This window comes from Porites lutea, chromosome 7, assembly GCF_958299795.1.
Source record: "Porites lutea chromosome 7, jaPorLute2.1, whole genome shotgun sequence".
NCBI classification, from domain to species: domain Eukaryota; kingdom Metazoa; phylum Cnidaria; class Anthozoa; order Scleractinia; family Poritidae; genus Porites; species Porites lutea.
Window position 1 is genome coordinate 2,612,306 of NC_133207.1, and position 16,298 is coordinate 2,628,603.

At 40.4% G+C, this 16,298-nt stretch overlaps 1 protein-coding gene across 1 annotated transcript; it reads right to left on the reverse strand.

Moving 5' to 3' along the window:
- Positions 1-9,592: 9,592 nt before the first annotated feature.
- LOC140943484 (uncharacterized) lies at positions 9,593-13,214 on the reverse strand. Its single transcript, XM_073392579.1, has 2 exons — positions 12,408-13,214; positions 9,593-11,712 (listed from the first exon to the last, which is right to left on the reverse strand). The coding sequence occupies exons 1-2, from the start codon at positions 13,195-13,197 to the stop codon at positions 9,593-9,595; spliced, it is 2,910 nt and encodes a 969-aa protein (XP_073248680.1). The 5' UTR covers positions 13,198-13,214.
- Between the last annotated feature and the right edge of the window lie 3,084 nt (positions 13,215-16,298).

Here is a 16,298-nt window from a genome sequence, read left to right on the forward strand (position 1 = left end):
ATCCCATATATCATGCAGGCTATGTGTTCACTCTAAGAAAATTTTAAGTCTTTGGAAAATTTCGTCGTCACTTACACGCTTCCAGGTTCTTTCTTCTTCCGAATTTCCAAAACAAACTTCCCAAGCCAGTAGTCAAGCTGCTCATTAGCGACTTTCTTAATATCAGGATTGACTTCGTAGTGTTTCTCTTTGCTGCTATTCTTTTTAACTTTTACATTGCGTTCGACGGCCCATTCCTCCCAGCAACGTACCGCCCATGAAGTATTAACTTTCGTGTTTGCCGGTATTCTGGGTTCTCTTCTCTTCTCGACTTCGTTATCACAAACAACAACGATATTACGCCCAGGATTTTCTTTCTTTTGGACTTCAACACTATCTCGTTCGCTTACTTCTCTAAAGTCCCCCACTAACTCTTCCAAATTCAACTCAGGGGAAAAAGGCTCCTGAGAGAAAGTATTTTGCGTTAGGAAAATTTCGTCGTCACTATCCATTGCCGCTCTCACAAGTGTACTGGCCCCCCAAAAAATACCAAGACAAAAATAAAAAAACACAAAAGGTTTGAAATTTGATTGTTGTCGGCTTAGCAAACAAACAATGCGCTATTGTTCTCCGTTTCTCACCTAAGTGAGAACAAGTGGTTTGAACAAATTGAATGACCCGTGAAACGCCCTTTCTCGATGCTGTGTGAAAACCTTTACAATACTTACAATGAAATACGTCATTGTCCGTGGTCGGATCAAAAAACGACAAACAAACAGATGTCAAAAACAAGTGGCCAATTATTGCCCTGTGAAAGACGACCTTTATGTAACCTATACCTCATGAATAATATCATGAAATAAGTAAGATAAACCCCTCGAACATCGGTATTAATCCATATACATCCCTCGGGCCTACGGCACTCGGGATGTATATGGCTTGATACCTCCGTTCTCGGGCTTTATCTCTTACATAATGAAGACACTGATACGAAAATGTACCGAAAAAGGCGTGATTTTTCAGCTTGGCGCGCGCGTAATCTGTTATTTTAAGGCCGGGGGTGGGAAAGTTGCAGGTTGCTCGCAGATGTGTAGAGTGGTCGGCCAAAGATTGCATCTGTAACAACGACATTCTATACATCGTCCAATCCGCTCAACTCGACGTACAAGCAAATTCATACCCCCACCGTTGTACAAGGGGAAGGGGTGGATGGAACCCTCGCCCTATAGACTTTTTGATATGTTGCAGTATTTCGAAACGATTTTACCTTCAGTGGAAAGCCTTTGATCTTCTCTACAAGGTGAAGTATATTTTATGGGTGGTGGCGCTAGCACTGCTGAGGGGCCTGTGACGTCACCAACAATGGTCACCATCTTGGATTTTACCAAGAATTAAAAATCAGGTTAAAACCATAAATCATAAGTCTCTTGGGTGAACGACTGAGTGTGTTTACGAAAGTAAATACGTAATAAATGGTCTAAAGTGGAAACATCAAGTTGACGTCGACGTAACGATCCTTGACAGGAAAAAAATCTAAACTTTTCTTCTTTCCTTATCTCTTCTTTTTTTCCCTTCTTTTCTATTTTTTTTTAAAGGAAGAGAAAATGTGTTAATGTAGGAAAAGTTAGCAATTGATTGTCGGACATTGTCAAGAATTAGGGAATAAACTCAAGATTTTAAATGAAACAGAGGCACATCACAAAGAACTCTATAATTATTCAAAATGGCGGCGAGCCGGAAATTAGAAAGCAAAATTATTGATTTGCGTATCAGTTTTTGGTCACATCGCTTTCTCTACAAAACAATGGAATTTAAACCTCCCTCCAACACTGAGTCAAAATCAAATTGCTGTAACAGTGGAGGATTTCAATAAATCAGTACAAGCTGCTGATGTCGGAGCGTTTATTAGAGAAAGGACCTCATCAAAATTGCCCCATCATCATTTGTTGGCATATGTGACATATTTGAGTAAGAGAAAAGTTTTTAGTCTTGTTATTCCGCTATCCTTCGTATCGCCCACCCTGAACTCATTCGACCTCAACTGATTCCGGGTATTAGACTAAGATATTGGGCAAACTTAGTATCTTGTTAAGGAATTTGTATACTTTAATTTTACTCTATGTTCAGATACATTGTGTAATAACCAGTCTGAACTCTCCGTGGGATTTAGAAACCAATGAACTAAAATTATAAAAGCAACCACACGATGGCTACGGCGTATACCATATAGCTCTAACGCCGCTGCAAAAATATCATTTAGGATAGGGTTTCTGTTCACACATTGAAACGCTGATTTCGTCGCAGTTTCTGTAACGGTACGAAGTTGCGCCGCGCCGATCTTAGTGGATCGTCAAATATCAGTATTTAGGTTTGGCACAGATAGCTTTTCACGTCGACTTGAAAAGCCTTTCGATACGTAGGGTAGACATACCCAGTTACCTACAGACTGAAGACACCCGAAATTAATTCCTTATTTCATGTTTTAAGGAGGAAGTAAACACAAAAAGGCAATTATCTTTAAATTCGTTGAATTTGCATACGGTTTCATACGAATGAACCCCTCAAACTTCGCCTGCGAACGCGTTTGACAAATCGAAAGAGGTGGAATTATAGCGATGAGATAAAATGGCGCGAATTTATTTTCAAGGACGTTTTAGCTGCCGTTGCCGTCGCGCGGGTGCCTCAATCCTACTGCAAAACTAGTGCGGTCGTATATGAGGGGTTTATCAGTATATTTAATGTAATATAAATGTAAAAAATATCGCACAAAACAACGGAAACAAACAAACAGGAAAAAAAGTAACAAAATAAGGGACTTGTGACTGACAACTGACGCCCGGCCCTATATATCAAAGCGCGAGGCTGGCCTCCATATTCCTATAACATTCATAACAGCAGACAAGTGAAATGTCTGCATGTTTATAACATTTTATGCCACAACGACTACTTCTCACGATGAACATATAGTTATATTGGGTTCTACATGCACGACGAACCATAGTTAATATCAGATTGGCTCCGCTATGTGGAACAAGTGCCAGTCAAGCATGGGTAGCCAAGTCTAAAACTTTCTTGTAGTGTGGGCGCGCAGCAGAAACGCGAAAGAATCTACAATGCCTTGCCAGACCAAAACGTCTTGGTAAAGACGGTGTATTAGTGACTCTAGCGTCGGTTCACGATTTATATATCCTAACCGCGGAAACTTTCTCGCAAATATATCCCTTAGACACTACTAATAGTATTAATAACAATAGACCTTGTCACGGTTTTCGACGCCATCTTGACGAGTAGGCAAACGCGTGAGAAATTACAGTGTTTGTATGAGAATGGCGGTTCTGAAAAAAATATGAATTGTAAACTAAAGCTTCACTCCTAAGGAATCTACTGAAAAAAATTGAGCGCGTTAGATGGGCTAGAAGACCTAGAACCACTTTTTAAAATTTTCTATACATTTGTCTGTAAGAAATTCCCGGGAAAAGTTAGAGACAAATATATGGAAAATCTAAATTAAAGCAAGCCTCTGGAGAAATTTAAGCACACAGGTCGCCCAAAAATTTTTTTAAGTACAATCCTTTGTTTTGCAGCTTTAGTTTACAAGTCATATTTTTTTCAGAATAGCCGTTTTACGGAAATCATTCGACATTAGATTCTCATACAAACACTGTAATTTCTCACACGTTTGCCTACTCGTCAAGATGGCGTCGGCTGAACTGTGACAAGGTCTATTTACACTGACGAACTTAGCTTGACTGTAGTATATAAGGTTGTATCTTATTCGCCCAAATTTATTTCCGAGTGCGTGCCCTATTTAAGAAGATTTTTTCGAAACTCTTTACCTGTCGCAACATGTTAATGTACTTATGTCTTCTTTTCGTCGTTCTCTAGCCGCAGGTCAAGAATGGCGCTCGCTTTTCTTTTCGCTCGAAGTTACTTATTGGATTCATGAAACAGGCTAATCCCCATAACATACTTATTATGTTGAATGTTCAATCTTCTAAACAGGTATGGTTTTGCTGCCTTATCAGGACGAGGAGTTAAATTTCTTCAAGTTCGCGTCTCTTGTGCTGAACGAATTTCCAAAAGCATTACGGCAGAAATTTAAAACCATGTGGGACGACACCTATGGACATCGCCCTGGTTTCAAACTCTGGGATGATTCCTCTGCTGTGAGAAATTTGTTTGCTTCTTTGGAGGGAGACAAGAACAAAGTTCCTATTCACACTTCTTACAATGAATGGGACTGCACTGCTCTTTTTCAAGCAACCATTTACGCGCAGTTGTTCCCTTGCGGCCACTCTTTCACTCTTAGTGATTTGTACCTGAAGCCTTTGGCACTACCTTATGATTCTTTCCATGCTTCAGTCACGAGCCCATGTGGTAACGAAGAAGAAACTCTCGCACTTGCGATTGACCAGCTGCGACTTTTAAGAAATTCGCTTTGTCACTCAGTTAGATCTTTGATGGACAAAGAAACGTTTGATGAGAGAATGAAACAAGCTAAAGACGCGTTCACAGCCCTCGGAGTCGCCACAGACCTCCTTGATGCCGTTGCCAGTTTGGATGAGTCACATTTCCCGACCAATGAAGTTCATACATTAAGTAAAAAAATCAGAAAGGAGTCTCAGACGTGCGTCCAGATGCTTGAGGATGTAGTTGCAAATGTTGAAGACTGGAAGCGCGACACGGCTACCAAACAAGATATCGCCATATTGTCACTGAAGATTGACGAGCTGAAGGCAGCTCAGGAAATACGTGAGGCTAATTTAACAGATGCACAAAGTATGCCTACAAAGTTCTGACTAAAGCAAGATTTTGGAAAGATTAAGGGGGTCCACATTCCGGAATGAGCGGAATTTTTGCTTGTGAATTCCGGAATCCTAGGCTTTGGAATCCGGAGTACAGTTCAAAATATCCGGAATCCGAATAATACCGATTGGAATCCAGAATCAAAGTTCCACTGACAGAGAATCCTGAATTTAGTTCATGGAATCCGGCAAGACTGTCTTGAATTATCTTAACTGGGGGGAGATTTAGTTCTAAAACTAGTTTTTTTAAGTGTTACCTCTGCTCCCCCACCTTCCCAGTAATTGGGTCCCTTACGTAGCCAAGTACAAAAGTGCATTGTGGTCACAGGGGTAAATATTAATAAGCATATCATATAGGGTAAAAACGAAACATCATTGTTCCGTGTGAATTTGTTTTTCCTTTAAGCTAATTCTCTTGTTTGCAGTTTTTCAATCACAGTGTCATAGAAATGGCTGTCAATTGTGCCAAGTTTAAAAAAAATCTGGAGTATATCCTTTTTAAGGGAATTACCTTTAAGTTTCTCGAAATAATGGTTTTTTTTCTGGCTCCCTTGTAATCCAGAAAATTTCGTTTTTTTTTTTTTCATTCAGACAAGGAAACATCAACCGAACAATCACATTCTTGCTCAGTAATCAAGAACACTGTAGGCGAGAACCATCCGAGCATAGCTGACAGCTACCATACATTGGGAGTCACTGAACGGGTCCGATGCAATTTTCCAACTGCTCTTAAGTATGCACAGCAAGCTCTAAGCATAAGACGCAAGCTGTATGGGGAAGACCATCCAAGCATAGCTGAGAGCTACCATGCACTTGGTGACACGCAGCGCGCTATGGCTGATTATGCCGCAGCTCTGGAGTCTGCAAAGCGTGCCCTAAGCATCCGGCGTCGGGTGTTTGGAGAAGAACACTTAAGCACAGCTGACATTTACCACTCCCTTGGGGATACACAGCGCGCTTTGGGGGACTATCCTTCTGCTGTCGAGTCTGGAAAGCGTGCGCTTGTTATTAGACTCAAGCTGCTTGGAGAAGAGCACTTAAGCACAGCTGACACCCATCACTCCATAGGAGACACCCAGCGCGCTTTAGGCGACTATCCTTCCGCGCTCGCGTCTGGTAAACGCGCACTTGCTGTTAGACTCAAGCTGCTTGGAGAAGAGCACTTAAGCTCAGCCGACATCTATCACTCCATTGGAGACACCCAGCGCGCCTCGGGCGACTACCCTTCCGCGCTTGCGTCCTGTAAACGCGCACTTGCCATTAGACTCAAGCTGCTTGGAGAAGAGCACTTAAGCATAGCCGACATTTATCACTCTATTGGGGACACACAGCGCGCTTTAGGCGACTATACTTCAGCACTCGAGTCTACAAAGCATGCACTTGATATCAGACTAAAGCTTCTTGGAGAAGATCATCCAAGCACGGCAGACATTTTTCACTCTCTTGGAGACACACAACGCGCTCTAGGTGACCTGTCTTCAGCCCATCAATCTAAGGAACGCGCACTAAAGATAAGACAGAAGTTGTTTAGAAAAGAGCATGTAAACATCGTTGACTGTTGATATATGACTTGAGCTTGCCGCAAAGGATGCAGAGTTTAGGAAAATACAGTATATTTAGTTTAGACAACCTAACTGGGCAATAGACAAGATTTCCCATACGAAAAAATTGAAAGAAACTGAAATATAAAAGAAAGAAAAAGGACTGGTTCTAGCCAGTAGTCACGAGCCACTAGACCTTTATATGATCCTAGAAGGGTGGCAGAAATATGGTTTCGTAAATATCCATATTAAGCATTATTATTCAATCAAAGTACCTCTCATTTTCTGATAATACCTCGGCTTATTCTTCAAAAGCAGCTGTAGGCTGCATTTCTGCCACTCTCCCGAGTCTGGTCTTCGGTTCCTCCCGGAAAGGGAAGGGAGGAATGCGGTGGGCTCACTTTCCTGCATGATCAGTGACTAGTAGCGCTAACCAAATTCGGAAGCGGAATATACTTTTAATTATTGACGTCAGTCACTCTGTCCTAAATGATTGCATATTGTGATGTATAACCATTAACGTTACGTAACTAAGACAGCGGCGAGATGGCCTGGCTGTTCTCATCATATTAAGCAAAAAACATTAAGTGATTAATTTTATTATAGGGAAATAAAAATACAGAGCCCAGGTTTTCAAAAGATAGATAGCACTATTCTACCAAATAAAACATTAGCTAGTGAATAAGTGTTCAGGAAACCAATTGAGCTATTTAGTGGATAGTGATTTATCCAGAGGATAGCGTTTATCCACCTTTTTAACAACTAGCGCCAGGACTATTAAAACTCATTATACTCTAAGAAATAATTTGCAACTGAAGATGTATCATGTCATGTTATACTGGTTATAAAACCAGAGTTGTCGTTCATTTTCATAGGATCCTTAAAATTCCTTTGATAACAGGATAGGTTGCTGGTTCTATAAGTCTTTACTTCAGCGCGTTATAATTTCTTATTCAATGCTCTTGAATTTTCCCTGTGAATACCCTGGGGCAAGTAATTGGAAAAACAAAGTTGGTGAGATGGGGGGAAATGGGACACGTGTTTTCTGTAAACTAAAGTGATCTAAGTCATTATGCGAACAGTGCAGTGATGGATTCACACCTTTGACCTTTAAGCAAGACCCCCCCCCACCCCCCCCCCCCCTCGTTATCCAATCCCCAAGAAAAGGGGTGGCTCTGCCTCGAAAATAATTCTCCTTGGCCCTTTGCGCCTCAATTTGGCCTCAGAATAAGACTGGAACCCAGGCCCCTCCACCAGATCCGCCACTGCAGTCTTAGTCCTTTCATATATATTCATGATTTATGTTCTGTTGGATATTAAGACAATAACAAGAGGGTGACTGATGTTGGCGGAGTCCTAGTTTGTGTGAGCTCTGTTTGCTGGGATACAAAATAATGACAATTAATTCTATTTTGAGGTGAATTAGGCTACAGGAACACAGTGCATAGATGCTGGTTTAATTAGTATAGCCATTGCTCTTTTGACGTTCTCGTTACCGTCGCCCATCCGTGTAAAGTAAGGTAAGGTAAGGTAACGCCTTTGTACGTCTGTAAAGAGGGCAAACACGTGACAGTTATGATAAGACTGATAACCTTGTGGCTACGCCTAGACACAAATATCACGTAAAATCGCCCAATATCTTTCCGGAAATTCTCAAAAAAATTTCTAAATATCCAAAAAAAATTCTAAATATCTCGAGAACTCCTCGAAATATCTCGTATTTTTGTTTTAAAAATAAGCGATTTTGAATCTCTTAGGCCAAAATTTTCCCCTGCAGGAGCTGAAAAGTATGTTCAGGCTCATATATGTTTCCAGTATCCGCCATTTTGACAAATGGCTGCTAGTGTCTAGTGATATGGAATACATTATTCAAGTGGAAAACCGCTGAACTGGAAAAGCTGGAAAACAGCAAAAAAAGCTATAAATTTGTCCAAATATCTCAAAAGTTTCTAAATATCTCGGAAACTTCTAAATGTCTCAAAAAATATGCGGGTATTTGTGTCTAGGCCTACTTGTGGCCCTCTATAAAAAATGAAGCAAAATTAATATTAAAATGATTTGACACTGTCATTATAACGAAATAAAAATTAATATTTATTGGCGCAATTTAAAAAACAAGTAAAAATAATATTTAAAACCTGTCTAGTCTTAGAAATTTTAACTATTTAAAAAATATTATATTAACTATCTTAAACAAGTTATTTTACAGACTTAATATTTAAAAGATATTATCTTTGGTTAAGTTCCTTATGTCGGTGCCAGGAAAAATTGAACGAATGTCCCTGATTCAGCACTGTAAATTCAAAAGATCCGCCTCTGTCCCAAAATGCATGCAAATTTGGTCGTGCAGAACCAAATCTGGTTCAATCGCTCTTGAAGTCATTTACGCACAATTTGTACTCGCTCGTAACATCCCCGCCCGACAGATTCTGTAGGGAGCGAATTACACTGTAATGGTGTACTGTATTCTCCTTTTCACCTAAACAAACGTACCAAATTTGAGGTGTAACAGAATCGTTTGAAGTTACAGTGCGTGGAACATTAGATCTCTTATATACATATCTAACACTACTGGAAATGCGTGGCTCTGTTTCAACGCCAAATGCCTCATGGAAGAAAATTCTGATGCAGTCTCGTGGAGAAGCCATCCAAGGCCAGCTTCAAGCAAGCCTTTCAGATCATTCACCCTTAGGGTGCAAATGAGCCCAAGGAAATTCGATTATTTCAATCGCTGTTTAAGTTGAGATCTCTGGAGCCTAAGGGATCTGACGCACGTCTCTGTATGCTGTACAAACAGAGTAATGGATTAGCCACTTACGAATGTGACAAGTTTCAGAGAGAACATAAGAGCAGAATGGACACCAGGCTCTCGTCTCTCAGTCATCGATTTGAACAGCCACGTAGTACATGTCATTATTATAAGAACTCTTTTTAAATTAGGACAATTGTACAGTGGAATAATCTCCCACCAGAAATCATAGCCTCTACTTCGTCATGTTCATTTAGGTAATTCGTGTGTAATCTTACATATTGATTAGTAATTTTGTTTTTGTCGTATTCATTGTTGTAATTTTTATTATTTAAAGCAGTCTGCAACACTCTGTTAAGAGTGAAGACTTAATGGCTAAATAAGTTAACCAACAAAATCAATTAAAATTCTTCTTAACAACAGCGAACTTATACTATATTACATACCCTATTTATTCAAGTGTATCATACCATTTTGTCCAAAAGAATAATTTGCAAGTCTAGTGAACTGAATTAAAACTACTTAAGCCCTCCTTTCAAGCCATCCAATACGCGCTGTGTTTTACTAACTTCTCGGTTACTGGCAGTAGTGCTTTCATGCTCTTTTCCGAACAATTTAATGCGTATGTCCAGCGCACGCTGATGAGATTGAAGAGCTGCTTTGAAATCACCCATCTTATGCTGTGTTATTCCCACGAAGTAGTAACAGTCAGCCGTACTTTGGTGTTTTTCTCCAAACACTTTAATACGTATGTCCAGCGCACGCTGTGTTGACTGCAGAGCTGCTTTGAAATCACCCATCTTATGCTGTGTTTTCCCCAGGGAGTAGTAACAGGCAGCCGTACTTTGGTGTTCTTCTCCAAACATTTCAATATCTATGTCCAGCACACGCTGTTTTGACTGCAGAGCTGATTTGAAATCACCCATCTTATGCTGTGTTATCCCCAGTTTGTAGTAACAGTCAGCCGTACTTTGGCGTTCTTCTCCAAACACTTTAATACTTATGTCCAGCGCACGCTGGAAAGATTGAAGAGCGGCTTTGAAATCACCTAGTTCACTCTGTGCTTTCCCTAGGGAGTAGTAACAGTCAGCCGTACTTTGGTGTTCTTCTCCAAACACTTTAATACTTATGTCCAGCGCACGCTGATGAGATTGAAGAGCTGCTTTGAAATCACCCATCTTATGCTGTGTTATCCCCAGTTTGTAGTAGCAGTCAGCCGTACTTTGGCGTTCTTCTCCAAACACTTTAATACTTATGTCCAGCGCACGCTGGAAAGATTGAAGAGCGGCTTTGAAATCACCTAGTTCACTCTGTGCTTTCCCTAGGGAGTAGTAACAGTCAGCCGTACTTTGGCGTTCTTCTCCAAACACTTTAATACTTATGTCCAGCGCACGCTGATGAGATTGAAGAGCTGCTTTGAAATCACCCATCTCATGCTGTGTTATCCCCAGGAAGTAGTAGCAGTCAGCCGTACTTTGGTGTTTTTCTCCAAACACTTTAATACGTATGTCCAGCGCACGCTGGAAAGATTGAAGAGCGGCTTTGAAATCACCTAGTTCACTCTGTGCTTTCCCTAGGGAGTAGTAACTGTCAGCCGTAATTTGGCGTTCTTCTCCAAACACTTTAATACGTATGTCCAGCGCGCGCTGATGAGATTGAAGAGCTGCTTTGAAATCACCCATCTTATGCTGTGTTATCCCCAGGAAGTAGTAACAGTCAGCCGTACTTTGGTGTTTTTCTCCAAACACTTTAATACGTATGTCCAGCGCACGCTGTTTTGACTGCAGAGCTGCTTTGAAATCACCCATCTTATGCTGTGTTATCCCCAGGGAGTAGTAACAGTCAGCCGTACTATGGTGTTCTTCTCCAAACACTTTAATACTTATGTTCAGCGCACGCTGATGAGATTGAAGAGCTGCTTTGAAATCACCTAGATCATGTTGTGTTATCCCCAGGGAGTAGTAACAGTCAGCCGTACTTTGGTTTTCTTCTCCAAACACTTTAATACTTATGTCCAGCGCACGCTGATGAGATTGAAGAGCTGCTTTGAAATCACCCATCTTATGCTGTGTTTTCCCCAGGGAGTAGTAACAGGCAGCCGTATTTTTGTGTTCTTCTCCAGACACTTTAATATCTATGTCCAGCACACGCTGTTTTGACTGCAGAGCTGATTTGAAATCACCCATCTTATGCTGTGTTATCCCCAGTTTGTAGTAACAGTCAGCCGTACTTTGGCGTTCTTCTCCAAACACTTTAATACTTATGTCCAGCGCACGCTGGAAAGATTGAAGAGCGGCTTTGAAATCACCTAGTTCACTCTGTGCTTTCCCTAGGGAGTAGTAACTGTCAGCCGTAATTTGGTGTTCTTCTCCAAACACTTTAATACGTATGTCCAGCCCACGCTGTGTTGACTGCAGAGCTGCTTTGAAATCACCCATCTTATGCTGTGTTATCCCCAGGGAGTAGTAACAGTCAGCCGTACTATGGTGTTCTTCTCCAAACACTTTAATACGTATGTCCAGCGCACGCTGTTTTGACTGCAGAGCTGCTTTGAAATCACCTAGATCATGCTGTGCTATCCCCAGGGAGTAGTAACAGTCAGCCGTACTTTGGTGTTCTTCTCCAAACACTTTAATATCTATGTCCAGGGAACGCTGTTTTGAGTGCAGAGCTGCAGAGAGGCAACTGAATATCAGATATTTGGTTTGGGTAATGAGAGCATATTTTTTAGTTGAGTCATTCGATACGAGTGTACAGGAAAAGGTAGCTATGTGATGATCGTGGGTTGAATTGGAGGAAGCTAAATTGGCCCCTGGAGTGTCGGAGTTTTCTGGTACTGAGTTTTGGATACATACCCTTCATTTCTGTTTTGAGATTTTTCATGTTTTATGGGACCGCCAGCATAGCAACAATGTTAGCGATGCATAAAAAGAAGTAATTTACCTTACTGAAGCTGAAATTATAGCGAATTCAAATTGACTATGTATAGCGCAGATATAGCCGGTAACTCTGTGTGCAAAGTAATAATCAGCACTGGACGAAAGCTACCGCTGGGAATCTCAAACAAATGACTCACGAGCTATTTCTCCGGCCACGATTAAGACCCTCGCTGCACTTTGTATCTAGTGAAATCTCTAAATTACTGTCCTACCTTGGCAAGAGCATAAAAGGTGCCGGGACTTCTTTCAAGTCCAATACAATCATATTTACAGTTTTGGAGGTGGTTAAAATATTTTGCTTAGAATTTCAGTTACATTTTCAACTGGCAGATTAGCTCTATAAGCTTTGTTAATTGAGTTGCGCATTTTTTTTTTACACTAGCTTTTAACTCACCTTCTTTCCTCGCCGACATACTAATCTCTTCTTTGTTATCACTGACGTCTTGCATAGGTTTGAGTTCATCTATTTTTCGTGCCAACATGGCGACGTCTTCTTTGCTAGCAATGTCGCTTTCCACTTTGTTCTTCAACTCTGCAATGTCTGAATTCACACCCTCAAGAAATTTTATGTACGATTTATTCTCTTCATTGATAGCCTGCTCAAGTCTGCGGACTTTACTTGTGGGAAAGTCTGACTCTAATAAACCACCAACAGCATCAATTGGAGCCGTCGAGACACCCAGCGCTTGGAACGCGTCTTTGGCGTGTTTCACGTACTGGTTAAAGGTCACTTTTGGCATCTCAGAACTTGTTGAGTGGCAAACGGAATTCCTCAGAAGGCGCAACTGATCAATTGCTAGTGCCCAGGTTTCCGCATTGTTTCCGGTCGTGCTTACTACGGACGGATGAAAATGACCATGTGATATTCCACGGGGCTTAACATACACGTCATTTAGCGTTCCGTGATGTACGGCAAACGCTCGCGAATAGATAGTGGCCTGGAACAAAGCAGTGCAATCCCATTCGTGATACGATCGAAGGACAGGAACTTTGGTTCTGCCACCTTCTGTATTGAAAAACAAATTTCTCACGGCAGGGGAATCATCCCAGCGATGGCGATGTCCATAGGTGTTGTCCCACATGGTTTTAAATGTCTGTCTCAGCGCGTTTGGAAATTCATTCAACACAAGAGACGCGAATTTGAAAAAATTTAAATCCACGTCCCGGTAAGGCTGCAGGGCCATCCCAGCGTAGAATTAAATTTGCTGTTAAAATAAAAAACAATCTTAGTAGTGTTGGGCTCCTGTCTTAGTTCACAAAAATTTATAGTTGCTAAAATATCTTTCCTTTTATTCTGGAAACCATTTCCTTGAATCCCGGATCAATTTTAGTAATTCAGATCGAATTACAAGAGCTTGAGTTTTGGTGAGGCAGCTGCATGCAATGCTGAAAAGCCAGGAAGGTTTCAGTGTCATTTATAAATCTGATAGCCCTGCCGTTTGACAGAGTTAACTAGTTTAAATGAAGATATGATCGTCGCAGAGGTAATTGCAATTTAAACAATTGCAAATTAACCCGAAGAACAATTTTGGGACTTAAATCGGGGATTCGAACCATCGCCTCGGCGTTAGCGCTGCAGTGCTCCACCAATTGAGCTATGAAGACCCATACATTGGGAGCAGGCCATTTTGTTGAGTTCATCTTAACCCGTAAAAGGAATGAAACACGAAGATGATGTGAACTGCGGAAACACAAATTTAAATGAAGTTATGATTGTCGCAGTGGTAATTGAAAATAAACCTGAAAAAAAATTCGGGACTTCAACGGGATTAGAACCTATGGCTAGTGCGTTAAATTGCAATTACCACTGCGACGCTCATATTTTCATTTAAAAATTTGTACATCATCTTCATGACACATAACTGATTTTTTTCGATTTCCACCTTATCTTATTCACACGAAGAAGCCGAGTATGAATGAAAGCTTCATGTCTTAAATTGCCCAAAAATCAGACTTGCAAGAGAAAAGTAAACAGAAAAAGTGAATCGTTCCCTAAAGTGATGCGTGTACAATGTGACTAGATATTTAAAGTTGTCTAGTATCTTTTATTCCACAATATCGCATTTCAAAGTAGCTTTTCTGAAGCGTTTTTAAACTGGTCATGAACAAATATAAACAAAAGGACACATTAAATTCATATTTTCGAAAGTTTAATAGAATTATCATACGTTTTTCTTAACAAGCAATTCGGGTTTCACTTACCGCCACGTAAAGTAGTCCAGGCAAATATTTAATCAACTGTAGACAGAAACTCCTTGTGGGTTTCTGCTGTAGATCATTCTCTCTTGGCAAATTTCAAGTCTAAAATCTGTGATCGTTAAAGTAAACGGTATTTTCTCACAAGAGCCTTGGAAACTTGAAAATTCTTCAAGGGCTCCGTTAATTTCTTCTAATCAGTTCTTATTCTGAAGCAGTACAAAGGAATTCGCGATGAAATAGATATAGAAGAAGTAAAAAGTTTTGGTTGGATAAATGAGCATGCGCTGTGAGGCCCAATTAGCCAGATTATGGCGACGCTGGCGCAGAGTTTCCCAGAGCTTACGCCAACAATCATCGTAAGCACTGGGGTCGAGTTTGGAATTGAACTTGTAGAACAACCGCTAAGAGCTGGAAAGGCCGGGAGTAGCCAATACAAGTTACTTAAATATTAACCTTCAAGTCCCATTATATCCACATACAAATTCTCCAAACTGATCTTGTTTCCTTAAAAAATGAGTTGAGAAAATTTGACAAAAAGATCAAGGCATTTTCTCTAAAGTGATTATTTTATTAATTCCCATAACCTAATCTCTTGACAATGTAAGGATATTGTTAGGAGAAAATTGATGGTGGTCAGTATTGGGACTTAAAGGGTTAAGTAATGAATAATTAGTTTCAAATAACTTATGATAACTTCATGTCTATATCAGTTTTATAATATGGCATGGTGGTATTCGAGTGTGGTCATTGCCTACACTAAATACTTGGATATAATTATAGATCCAGTCTCATTTAATCCTCTCCAAAACCACTCCGCAGAACACTTTGCGTGCCACATTAAGCAGCACAACATCATGCCAGTTTTTGCAGCGTCTCAAGTCCGTAAACGAACGCGGGAGACGTCAAAACATCAATGAAGTTTTTCACATTATGGTTTTGTGGTTTGGGGTTTCCTTCACGACGAGAGACGAAAAAGAACTGGCAGCATAAATTTCTTCGAACTTTGTGTCACATACTTGTAAAATGAATATCAGTATTAAATAGCCTCATTTTCTTAGGCTCCACCTGAAAACGTTAGTCTAACTTATAAAAGTTATATAGCAGAGCTTACAAGCAGGAGTCTCCCACGCAACCGTTTTTGCCTCGTCACGACTGACAAAAACGACTGCCTGGGAGGAGAACCACTTTCCTCGCCCCAATCCTCTCGCCGGCTTTCGATGACTCCTCCGCCAAAAATTTTTCCCGAACTCGCACAAGTTAGCCTTATCGCAAGCTGAATTTAGGGTGATTGAACAGTACATATTACAACATCACACATTTTTATACTATCGCACAACTAGACTGCAAAACAGTCGGTTTTTTTCTCAAAATCAGTAAAGAAATCGGTAAAGCGTGGCGTCAGTCTTACGCGCGCGAAGGGAGAAAGGAAAATTTTTAGCGTCTCTCCCCAGTCTCACTCTCCGTTTTCAGCCTCGTTCCAAACCTTCTGTTTGACTGCTCGCGCTTACTTGAATACGCAAAAAATACGGACTGTTTTGCAGTCTATTGCACAACAACGATTTCTTTAACCTTCACTCAACTCCACAAGCCGTATACATTTTTTTCAGTCCACCGTGAAAAGTATACTTCAGTTTTATTATTCCATTATTCCCAAGACTTTTGTTACAAAAGCATTTAAGTTCAATTCAAGTCGAAAATTTTCGTTATTCTTATCCATTATTCCTCTTCAGTCCCCGCTAAGCCTAAATTTTGCAATCCATACGTTTCTTGTCTTCGTCCATAGCCGGCAAAATACAATCCTATGCAACTTTTATGAACGCGTTATTTTCATGGTATTTTAGGAATGTTTTCATTGTTATCAATATATCTTTTTGTTTGTGTCAATTTCTCGTACAAAACACTCTCCCTTTTGAGAAATTAAACACAATTTAAATTTACTTTTCAAACCTTTAGCAAACTCTGATTAGAAATGACATTAAACTTGAACAACGTCATATTAAGAACACCTACAATGAATTCTATTATTGCGGGCATCACAATAGAGTTGCGGATAATACTTTATCTTCAAAGTTAAGAAATAAGGTAA

Bases quoted from the DNA above. Each gene is read 5' to 3' on its own strand.
- LOC140943484 (XM_073392579.1), bottom strand. From the start codon at position 13,197: ATGGCCCTGCAGCCTTACCGGGACGTGGATTTAAATTTTTTCAAATTC. The intron at 11,713-12,407 runs GTGAGTTAAAAG...CCCTGGACATAG, and splicing joins TATGTCGGCGAGGAAAGAAG to ATATTAAAGTGTTTGGAGAA.